Source organism: Peromyscus maniculatus, chromosome 7 (assembly GCF_049852395.1).
Source record: "Peromyscus maniculatus bairdii isolate BWxNUB_F1_BW_parent chromosome 7, HU_Pman_BW_mat_3.1, whole genome shotgun sequence".
In the NCBI taxonomy this organism is placed as follows: Eukaryota; Metazoa; Chordata; class Mammalia; order Rodentia; family Cricetidae; genus Peromyscus; species Peromyscus maniculatus.
The window spans coordinates 14643454-14655524 of record NC_134858.1 but is presented as its reverse complement, the minus strand read 5'-3'; the positions used below and the strand labels follow the sequence as shown (position 1 = coordinate 14655524).

Sequence of the window (12071 nt, the reverse complement as noted above, 5' to 3'; positions counted from 1 at the left end):
AAGTTCCTTTATTATACAGGATTCTTTTAGCTATCCTGGGTTTTTTGTTTTTCCATATGAGGTTGAATATTGTAATTTTGAGGTCTGTGAAAAATTGTGTTAGGATTTTGATGGGGATTGCACTGAATTTGTAGATTGCCTTTGGTAAGGTGCCATTTTTACTATGTTGATCCTACCTATCCAAGTGCATGAGAAATCTTTCCATTTTCTGATGTCTTCTTCAATTTCTTTCTTTTTTTTTCTGTTTTTTTTTTTGTTTGTTTGTTTTGTTTTTTTCTTTTTTCGATTTTCGAGACAGGGTTTCCCTGTGTAGCTTTGCACCTTTCCTGGAACTCACTTGGTAGCCCAGGCTGGCCTCGAATTCACAGAGATCCTCACAGAGATCCACCTGGCTCTGCCTCCCGAGTGCTGGGATTAAAGGTGTGCGCTGCCACCGTTTTTTTGTTGTTGTTGTTGTTTTGTTTTTTGTTTTTTGTTTTTTTTTTTTTTTCGAGACAGAGTTTCTCTGTGTAGCTTTGGGCCTTTCCTGGAACTCGCTTTGGAGACCAGGCTGGCCTCGAACTCACAGATCCACCTGCCCCTGCCTCCCGCCAAGTGCTGGGATTAAAGGCATGCGCCACCACCGCCCCGCTCTAATTTCTTTCTTTAAGGACTTGTCATATAGGTCTTTTGCTTGTTTGGTTAGAGTTATATTAAGGCATTTTATATTATTTGTGGCTATTGTTTCTGTGATTTCTTTCTCAGCCCATTTATCATTTGTATATAGGCGAGCTACTAGTGTATTTTTTTTAGTTGCTCTTGTATTTTGCCACATAACTGAAGGTTTAACTTCCATTTTCAATTCAAATTTTTTTTTTTTTTTTTTCTGGTTTTTCGAGACAGGGTTTCTCTGTGTAGCTTTGCGCCTTTCGTGGGACTCACTTGGTAGTCCAGGCTGGCCTCGAACTCACAGAGATCCACCTGGCTCTGCCTCCCGAGTGCTGGGATTAAAGGCGTGCGCCACCACCGCCCGGCTCAATTCAAATTTTAAACCAGTTTTCCTAGTGACATTTTTGGTGGGGCAGCTGATAGAAGCTAAAAGGGCAAAGATTGAGGATCCATCAGTTATTTTATCTTTACTACATGGCATAAATGAGTCAAAATGAGGAAACCATGTTGTACAACAATTCTCAATAGATATATCATTATAATTAGTATTGTTTTTGTCTGTTCCTTTTTTTTTTTTTTTTTTAAGACAAGGTTTCTGTGTGTAGTCCCAGCTGTCCTGGATCTCACTCTGTAAACCAGGCTGGCCTCGAACTCAGAGATCCAGTTGCCTCTGCCTCCTGAGTGCTGGGATTAGAGGGGTGCGCCACCACCACTTGCTATAATTAGTGTTGTTTTAACACAAGACTTGCTGAGGAGTGACCATATGTGCCTGTTGGCATGAGAAAAAGTAGGCAGACAGTGTAGTTGTGGAAACATGGGCCATGGTAGGATGTTTGTACTGGAAAGACCAGGGAAGGGAAATGTTAGTGCTGACAAATCAGAAAGGATATAGTTAGCTGTTTATTTTATTAAACCCACATTGCTCATTCAGTCTTGTTTGCTAATTTACCTATCTATATGAACTTTGATACTCAGGATATGTTTTTATTGCTAGAATTGGCTTGTTTCAGAAAATTTGAAGTGAAAGAAGTACAGTTTTCTTATTTTTATGGGAATTTTAGAATTTGAGGTATGTAAGGGCTTAATTATCATAATTCAATCACAACAGTGTTCCATCAATTAGAAGGTATATTATCTGTTTTTCTTATATTCTCCAGAGAGAGGGAAAGATAACATAGTTGCACAACATCAAGGCCTTTAAAAAAAGCAGAAGCAGACAGATATGGAGAAAATACATTCATAATTTCTCTGAGTTTACTCAGAGGTCTTGAGATGAACATAATTGCAGGAGAGCTTGCTTTTACAGTGGGGAAGGATCTTAAATGAATGTGTACTAGATATGACTCTACTGTGAATTGTTTGTGTTTCTGTCATGCTTCTGCGTCTTCATTCAGTCTGTCTCTACAGAGATGTACAAAGCAGTCTAGTCATACAATGAAATGAAACAAAAGCTAAGGTGACAATGATAAATGGGCTAGAGTGTTTTCCAGCTTTTCCCTATAGGAGGGAGTTAGTTAGTTCATTTGACAAATACTTGATGAACATTAACTAACTGTACACAAAGTACCACTCCGAGTCCTGGGAATTCATCCTGGATCAAATAAGCAAAAATCACCCCTCTATTAAGCCTAGATCCTAGACTGTGCTTCATTTGGAAGACAGTGTGTTTGGAGTGATGTGAGGAAAAGCAGATAATTGCTACAAACAATTCAGGAAGTCAAAGAAAGTAAAAGCTTGGAAAGTACAAAGGGTGAAGGCTTGAATGTAGGAGAAATGTTTGAGACTCTGAGCACCTACCCTATGTTTAATGTTTAGAATTACTCACTTTTCTCTAAATTTCATTCATTTATTACATCAACATTTACCTTTTTTTTTTTTTTAAACAGCTCTCACTGTGTAGCCAACCTGGCCTCATACTCATGGAAATTCTCTTGGCTCAAGCTCCAGAGTACTGCTGTTAGAGGCAAAAGCCATCACACTAAGCCTGACTTAGCTTTCTTAATTTAGTGATACAGTGATATAATACCAATGACTTTGGGTTTCTTTTTAATTATAGACTTTAAGCTCTTAATTACGGGAAGATGCTGAAAATGGTTCTGCATTGCAGCAGTGGGTGTTTTCCTGCTTAAACTGATCATAGGGTTTCACTTTTGCAAACTAGTGGCTCCGCCATTAAGCCATTTCCCCAGCTCCTTCTTGTTTTTACTTCGTAGTAGCAAAAGTAATATTTTTATTTAATGCATTAAAAAAAAGATCCTCGCTTGTTGATTGTTTTTGCTCTTGAAACTTTTAGCTGAATTATGTATTAATTATTATTAGGATTAATTATGCATTTAGAAAAAATTTAGGCGGATAGCAAAATCTGCATGCATTTCACATTGTACAAGCTTTGGTAGCCGAATCCTTCCTTCCATCAAATAATCATGATAACAAGTTAGAGACCTTTCTATATCTAGAATAAACAAAGGCTTGCTTTCTGTTCCTGTGAAAAAGCAACTCAATATTTATGTATGTCATTCTGGCATTCATAGAGTATGTATTGCCTTTGAGATGGAGGAAGTCTGGCTGGGTTTGACTGAATTTACCTTTGCTTTTAAATTGGTTAAAATCATGAATGAATATTAAAGTCCAGCCCAAATGAGAATCAAAATGGATGGCCCAGGGAAGTCTCAGCATGTAGTTGTGCATTTAGCACAACTTTCCAAATTCTTATTTAACAATAGAATTTATCATATTCTTCAGTCAGTGCTCAGGTCATTTTTTTTTATTAAGAAATTTTTTATTCTTTCCACATTACCAACCACAGATCCACCTCTCATCCCTCCTCCTGCTCCCTCCAGCCTTCTCCCCCAACCCACTCCCCATTCCCTCCTCTGAAAAGGTATGGCCTCCCATGGGGAGTCAGCAAATCCCCCCACTCAGGAGGCAGGTCCAAGCCCCTCCCCCTGCATCAAGGCTGTGCAAGGTGTCCCACCATAAGCAATGGGCTCCAAAAAGCCAGCTCATGCATCAGGGATGGATCCTATTCCCACTGTCCGGGGCCCTCAAACAGAACAAGCTACACAGCTGTCTCGTCCATGCAGAGGGTCCAGTCAAGTCCCATGTCTCCATAGCTGCCGGGCCAAAGTTCACGAGCTCCCACTAGATTGGTTCGGTTGTATCTGTAAGTTTCCCCATCATGGCCTGATGCCTCTTGCTCTTCCTTCTCTTTGACTGGACTTCCTGGAGTTATGCCTGGTGCTTGGCCATGGCTCTTTGCATCTGTTTCCATCAGTTACTGGATGAAGGCTCTATAATGACAGCTAGGGCATTCACCAATCTGATCACCAGGGTAGGCCACCTCAGGCACCCCCTCCACCACTTATAGCAGTCTGAGCTGGTATTGGCCTTGTGGACTCCTGGTGAACTTCCCTCACACCAGGTTTCTCCCTATCCCCATGATGTCTCCCTCTATCAATGTATCTCCCTCATTGCTCTCCCATTCTGCCCCTTTCCACCCCATTCCCCCATGCTCCCATCCTCCATCCCCTACCCTCCATTGCCACCTTCACCCCCAGTTTACTTAGGAGATCTCTTATATTTCCCATTCCCGGGGCGATTTATGCAAAGAGTACCTCTTAGGGTACTCTTTGTTTCTTAGCTTCTCTGGAGCTGTGGGTTGTAGCCTGGTTATCCTTTCCTTTACATCTAGTATCCACTTATGAGTGAGTACATACCACATTTGTCTTTCTGAATCTGGGTTACCTCACTCAGGATGGTATTTTCTAGTTCCATACATTCATTGCTCAGAACAATTTAAAGTAATATATTTATAGACCACTTTCACAGCCTTTAACGAAAGTTGATGAATAGCAAGTATTACTGTAATCATGTGTCACTTAACAGGGAGATGTATTTTGAGAAATGTGTCATTGTTGGAACATCAGAGTGTACTTACACATACCTAACTGATTTGATCAGTCACTGAATGTGGCTTCTTGATGCCATCCAGAGATTCTGTAAACAGGAGGAAGGAGGCTACTGTTAGCCTAATATGGCAGTCTGTCTTAGAGGAGACTCTTTTTTAGTAAGGAGGAGTACATTTTAAATGAACAATGAAAGTACACTATGAATTGTACATTCTGCATTGCTCTACATTTAATGTCTGTTTACATTAGTATCACCACAAACACATAAGTAATATGTTATACTATGACATCATAGCAGGTGCAGGGTTAATAGATTCTTTTAATTTCTGTGTATTTTTAGGGATACTATCACATGTGTGATCTGTTATTGATTTAAACATCACTGTGCTGTGCAGGGATTTACAGAAACAGATGCTCAAACAATAAATTTATCTTTTCAGTTATTACTACATAACAAAGAGTTACTCCTGTGTAGTGACAGCATAAAAATTTAAAACTAATACTTTAAGGCATTTAATAGAATATTTTGGTTAAAAGACTAAGTAATATAGCTATGAAGAAAAATATAAAATATTGGTATTTAAAGTTGACTTAAAGGTACATGCCTCAATACATAGGAATAAATTGTAATGATGCTTTGCAAGTGTTTTAAATAATCCAATTATTGAGATGGCAAAGATATGAGAATTCACTGTCCTATTGTATAGTTTTCTGTAGTTTTGAGATTTTTCACAATAAAATGTTAGATGAAACTAAATACAATGCTTAATTGAACTAACTCATTCTTTTCAAAATTCTAGGAAAGTTAGAATGCATGTTAATAATATTAACAAAATCACAAGAATTTACAATGTAATTGGAACTATCAGAGGGTCCATAGAACCTGGTGAGTCACTAAAATTTTAAAGACATTTTCTTTTAACAAAGATTAAGAAAAGATGAAATTCTGTCAATAGCATATTTTTCTGGCTAATTTGAAACTGAAATTCAGGGGAAGGATATTTCCACTCTAAAAGATTTTACTTTTGCTTGTCTTCTGTGGAGGAAACTCAGGCAGGAGAAAACTTAATTTAAATACATAAATGACAAATGCCTGTAATGTATACAAGTTGAACCTCTTTGAACACATTCTTGTTCAGATAGGTATGTCATTCTGGGAGGTCATCGTGACTCCTGGGTGTTTGGAGGGATTGACCCTACCACTGGGACAGCAGTTTTGCAAGAGATTGCCCAGAGTTTTGGGAAACTGATGAATCGAGGTAACTAGCATTCTCTGGTAGCTGCTGACTGAAAGTGACTTGCTTAATATTCCTGTACCTATAGGTGGGTGTATTTAACCATGCTCACTAACATGATTGCAGGCTGGAGACCTAGGAGAACTATCATCTTTGCCAACTGGGATGCAGAAGAGTTTGGGCTGCTGGGTTCAACTGAATGGGCTGAAGTAAGTAGCAGAGAAGGTACTTATTATAATATTGTATAGATTATCTTACCTAACCGAGAATGACTCAAGTGAATTTAAGACATAGAATTTGTTTTTACTCTCACATCTATTTGGCAAAGCAGAGTCACTTCTTAGGCTAAAACTACTTATTACCAAAGTATTTCAATATTTTTCTGTATTTGTATTGTGAAAACAAAATCAGTAAACTCAGAAAATAATTGGAATCTGCAAGCTGTTCATTTTTTTTTTACCTTTCATTACAGTTATATGCTTTGTTAAATATAAAATGACAATTCTGTAAATGTAATCAATTTCATAAAGTAGCTTAACTTACTATTTCACAGTGCTGTCTTTTTTTTCTTTCTTACAGGCTCTTAACTTACAGAGCCTCTCCTATGCACCTTCTTTCTTCTTTCCAGTTCTCCTCTGTTGGTAATGTCTAAGTTCTCACATGTGTAAAGCGAGCACACATTTTCATACAGTTAGATATGCTTTCTCTCTACCATCTCTCTGTCACATGTAAGTACAAATTTTGCTGGTGTGTTCTAAAGCAAAATTTGCATGTCTGTGTATAGTTTAAAAAATTCTTTCATCCCAAATCATTTCCTTTTACATTACTATAAAATAATAATATGAAGCAAAATCAAATAGTTACTTAACTGATATCACTTATCTTTGTTGGTTACATTTACATTGTAAAGTTTCATTTTGATACTGGTGCTAAATATGAAATTTGAAAATACAGCATTAATTTAGATTGGTTGAATATTATTGATCGAGGTAATTTCTTTTTAGAATGTGTGATTTCTTATAATGTATGTGTACATAGATATATTTGTTCCTTCCATTTCAGAAATTCAAAATAAAAAAAAAGAAATCTAAGATTTGCAATAGTAAATTTGCATTGATACACATGTGAGTTTAGGAATAATTTCAACATTCTTCCTAGTTTTCTGTACCAGGCTTTTTCTTTGGGGCCATTAACCAGTTCCCAGATTATGACATGGAGACTTACTAGTTTTGAATGCTCGGCCTAGATTAGGCTCATCTGTGGCTATCTCTTTTAATTTAAATTAACCTGTTTGTTGTTATCTACCTTTTGCCTCGGGCTTTTTACTTCTCTTGCTTCTGTAGATCTTACTTTCACTGCTTCTTGTGTCTGCTGGCTGACAGCTTCCTGGCTGGCCCCAGGCAAGTCCCTTCTCTCCTCCTTCTCCTTCTCCTCTTCTCTCTCAAGCCTAGATTTCTACTCCTGTTTATTCTCTCTGCCCACCAGTCTCGCCTACCCTTTTTTCTGCCTAGCTATTGGCTGCCCAGCTCTTTATTAGACCAGTCAGGTACCTTAGGCAGGCAAGGTGAAACAAATACAACACATCTTTACATGATTAAACACACATCCTTGCATCGTTAAATAAATGCAGCATAAACAAATGTAACACATCTTTGCCTAGTTAAAATAATATTCCACAACAATTTTCTGTAAGACAGGTTGTCATATTCAATAGTACATTTAACTTCTATGAGAACATATAAGGAGTTATGTATGGTGATGCACACCTTAATTAGTGCATCCAGGTGGCAGAAGCAGGAAGATCTATAATTTGAGACCAGCCAAGTTTATATGAGTCCCTGCAAATGCTGTACTAGAGATGTTGACTATAATCAAGGCAACCATATTAGTTACTTTTCTTGTTGTTGGAACAAAATGCCTGAGAAAAGCAACTCAAAGTAGAAAGGGTTTATTCCACTCATAGTTCAAAGGTACAAACCCGTGGCAAGAAAGTAGAGATGACATTTCTGTGAAGCAGCTGATCACGTTACATCCACAGTTAGGAAGCTGAACTAGATGGATGCTGGTGCTTGCTATCTAGTCCAGAACCCTAGTACATACAGTAGGCTTGTTATTCTTTATTTTATTCTTTTACTTCTCGATAGATTTTTATAAATATAGATAAATGACTTTTATGTTTCTCACTCTTATACTGTACTTAGGAATCCACTTAGTGGACCTCAGATTCAGTGGATGTAAGGATCAATCTCTAGGGACACCTATTAGAAAACAATCTCTAGGGACACCTATTAGAGTTTCAGGCCTCACTTTGAACAGTCTAGATTCAATAGATTTTAGTTAGGACTACCAAATTTTTGACCCTCACCTCAGCATATTCTGATACAAAGAATGAAGGAATCACACCTGAAACTATTTTCATGGCCTTTTTGCTTTTGGTATACAGCTTCATAATGTTCTCTTTTTCTTACTTTAATTTTTATTGCTATTTTCAATTAAGAAATTATCAGAATTTTTTAAATTTTGTGGTTGTGGGCAGATACTGTATTTGACTTATAAACATCAGCAACCCATTTTACAGGAGATTAGTGTGGCTACTTTGTTTATATTTCCAAAGCAGTAAATGCTGTGAGTGTTAACAACTTGGCTTCAATTGCAGGAGAATGCAAAGATCCTCCAGGAGAGAAGCGTTGCTTACATCAACTCAGATTCATCTATAGAAGGTGTATTGTATTTTATTTTGAAATACAGTGTTCAAAAAGTAAATTCTATTTTTAGTAATTTCATTTCTAGTTGGTATGCTATCCTTTTAAGTTAAAAGTCTCATGAAGGGCCTCAAATTCCCACTTCCACTGCTAACCACTAGGATTACAGGAGTGTGCCAAAATGCCTGACAATTTTTTTTTTTTGGTTTATTATTTTCTTAGGCCTAAAAATTCTAACTTACTAGTATCTCAAATCTTATGTTTAGATAAGACTATTCAGTAATAACTTAGTTTTTTGTTTTACCACAGGAAAAATAATTCATATCAATCATTATGACTCATAACTGAGCTATGGCTCCTGATTTTTTTGCTCTATCTTTGGTTTATATTTGCTTGCCTTGGATTGCAACTTAAAACCCTACTATTCACCACAATTTTGTGGAGGAATTAGTGAAATTTGATTGGAGTATTTGAGAAGAAATATTCTGCAGAATATCTCCATACAAAAATATTTTCTTAATAAAACATTTCCTTAAAAGATAAAAATAACTTTTATAACTTATTGGAACTGCTTTTTAAAGTGACACATTGTATTTACCTCTCAGCATTTTTGGCGCATTTTTGTTTATTGTCCCTGAAGCTGTTGCAATATGCATACTGTTTCTGATACATTGATCTAAACAAATGAAAGAATGAATGATTCTGTAGTCTTAATGCTTTCTTTGACACTGTCCCTGAGAGATGGTGCTACAAGGAAAATTGGCTGATGGCTGTGGGAGCTGCCACATCAGCCACCAGGTTCCACCATTGCTTCATCAGTTTAAACAATGCACTTCAGTCTCTCTCTCTCTCTCTCTCTCTCTCTCTCTCTCTCTCTCTCTCTCTCTCTGGAGCATTTTGAATTAAAGACTGTTACATTATATTTTAAATAGAAAGTTGCAATTAAACATAGATGAATTTCATTTGGTAGTATGAAATGTGACTTTCGTGTTTGCTTTGTTCTTCAGGCAATTACACTCTACGAGTTGACTGTACTCCTCTTCTTTACCAGTTGGTGTATAAAGTGGCAAGAGAGGTAAATGAGGACACCTGGCTTACGATTTTATGATGAATGGACAACACATTTCTGGCCTAATTAGCTACATTTATTTTTAAATTACTATCAGAACATTGGTGACTCAAATAAGTAGCAACTAAAACCAAGTTTATAATATACAGCTTACTATGTGACATAATTGTGAGGATGCTAAGAAGTAAAGTATTAAAAAGAAGCCAAGGAATTCAGAAATCAAGCAATGCAGAAATCACTGGTCTTCCTCACCAGAAAAATCACTGTATGTCAGCATAGTGAGTAGAATGAACAGTAATTAGTCCAAAGGCAAAGGGGGAGGAGATCTGCAACTGGTGATTACACAGAAACATTATAAACATTAAACTAACTATATGTGTTAAATATTCTGAAGAACTAGAGCACATTGAATCTCAAAGTAAAATCAGATAATGTACTCCCAATAGCTGTACACTTCATTTAAGTAGTCCTCTGGTATAGAATTTACTTATAGAGGTGCTGGAGTTACAGATCAGTGGTTAAGAGCACCAGTTGACTTTCCAGATCTTCCAGAGGACCTGATTTTGGTTTCCATCGCCCACATCAGGTGTCTTACAAGTGCCTGTAATTTCAGCTCAAGGGATCTGCCACCCTTTTATATTTCCTTGGATACCTGAACACACATGGTGCATGAGAATACACACACACACACACACACACACACACACACACACACACAACAACAACAACAACAACAACAACAATCACATCAATAAAAATAAAACGAATCTTTAAAACAAACGCATTTACTTGTAGAAGTGTTTGCTGCTGTAAGGGCAGCCTTAGTGAAAAGTAAGAGGTGAGTATCATTCTAATGCAGGTTCTATTTTCTAATCTCTTTAATCTTGCTCTACCTGCCTGTTTACTGCTACTGTTTCTAAAAACAGGTTTTGTTTGTTTTTCAAGCAAAAGTGCTTGCTATATTTTCCCTCTGGTTGGTGTCCTTACCCTCTTGAGTAAACTTATTTCCTTGTTCTTTTATTGGAACACCTCACAATAGTTTCTTTCCTAAAATCAAGTGTAAAGAGAATCTTTATGGTGCAATACTTCAGAATATGTTTTTATGATCTGTACTGTATTTGCAAAATGGCTCCTGTCTTTGATGTCAGGGTGATAAGAACTTTGGAACCAGTAAGTAGAAGTTCTTAATTGTGCATCTTGTGCAAAGACACATACTTATTATCTATGGTCATACAAAGACCCGGGGAACTTTCCTGTAAACAGATTACTACAATTTCTCCCATCCTTCATGTATTAGTTACTTTTCAATTTCCATGAAGAGACAGCATGACCAAACTAACTTATAGAAGGAAGAGTTTACTGGAGACTTACAGTTTCAGAGGGTGAGTCTGTGACCATGATGGTGGGTAGCATGGCAGCAGGCAGGCAGGCAGGCACCGCATTGGTGCAGTAGCTGAGAACTTACGTCCTTACCTGTAAGCACAAGGCACAGAGAGAGCTAACTAGGAATGGCATAGCCTTTTGAAACCTTGAAGCCCATCCCCAGTGACACACCTCCTCCCACAAGCCCATACATCCTAATCCTTAAACAGTTCCACCAACTGGGGACCAAGCATTCAAACATATGAGCTTATGGCAGGCATCCAAACCATCATGCCTAACAAGTCAAATAATCAAGGTGATGGCAGGAGGGTAAAGAAAAGCAGTTGCCCAACTCAACAAGAAATGGGGCACCATACTGCTGTGCTGATAGGATATCTCATGGAAGCAGTTAAGATTGGTCATGGTTCAGGGCCACAAGGATGAGGCATGAGTCAGTGACTCTAGAAAATGAGGAGGATTCCCACCCATCCTCTACCCTTGCCAGCCTTCCTCCCTTTCCTCATATTCATGTCTCTTTGGATTTTTAACCCACTGAGTTTAAACAGGGCTGTCCTTATGACCATGGTTGTGGAACTAGCCACTGGAGCATGTTGGGCTTACTGGTAGGTACAGAAATAGAGACATTGAATCCTCCTCTCTCTGCATACATCAATAGCCACAAATTTTTCTCCCTTCAACAATTGACTGTTGATAGGCCCACTCATATGCAGGCTTAGTGAAGGCAACTGCACACACAATTGCTGTAAGCTCAGAATTACAATGGCTTGTCATACCCAGGAGATTGCATTTTGGATCCTGTCTCAGTTATGATCCTTGGCCAGTCAAAGTATAGTTTTAATACATAGCTGAATCTCTATGATATATTCTTGTGGCCCACAAAACCCCTTTCCATTTTCACATCACACGAGTGTGGTGATATTTTATTTGTGCTGAAATGTGATGATATTTTATTTGTGCTTTAGCAAATAAAGCTTGCCTAGAGATCAGAGGAATAGGAACAACCATTACAAGTAAATAAAGAAGTGAAGCAACAGAAGCAAACGCCTTTAATCCTATCACTTGGCAGGCAGGAATCTGTCTGGATCTGTGTGAGTTCAAGGCCACACTGGAAACAGAGCCAGGTGTG

General features: G+C 37.7%; 1 protein-coding gene across 9 annotated transcripts in view; it reads left to right on the top strand.

The window, feature by feature from the left end:
* Naalad2 (N-acetylated alpha-linked acidic dipeptidase 2) overlaps positions 1-12071 on the top strand; it is a 79709-nt gene that overhangs the window by 24855 nt on the left and 42783 nt on the right. For all 9 annotated transcript variants that reach the window (XM_076575713.1, XM_076575710.1, XM_076575711.1 and 6 more), the window contains 5 exons: positions 5357-5442; positions 5696-5815; positions 5918-6000; positions 8448-8511; positions 9501-9568. In XM_076575713.1, coding sequence (XP_076431828.1) covers positions 5357-5442; positions 5696-5815; positions 5918-6000; positions 8448-8511; positions 9501-9568 — 421 coding nt within the window. The remainder of the gene's footprint in view (positions 1-5356; positions 5443-5695; positions 5816-5917; positions 6001-8447; positions 8512-9500; positions 9569-12071) is intronic.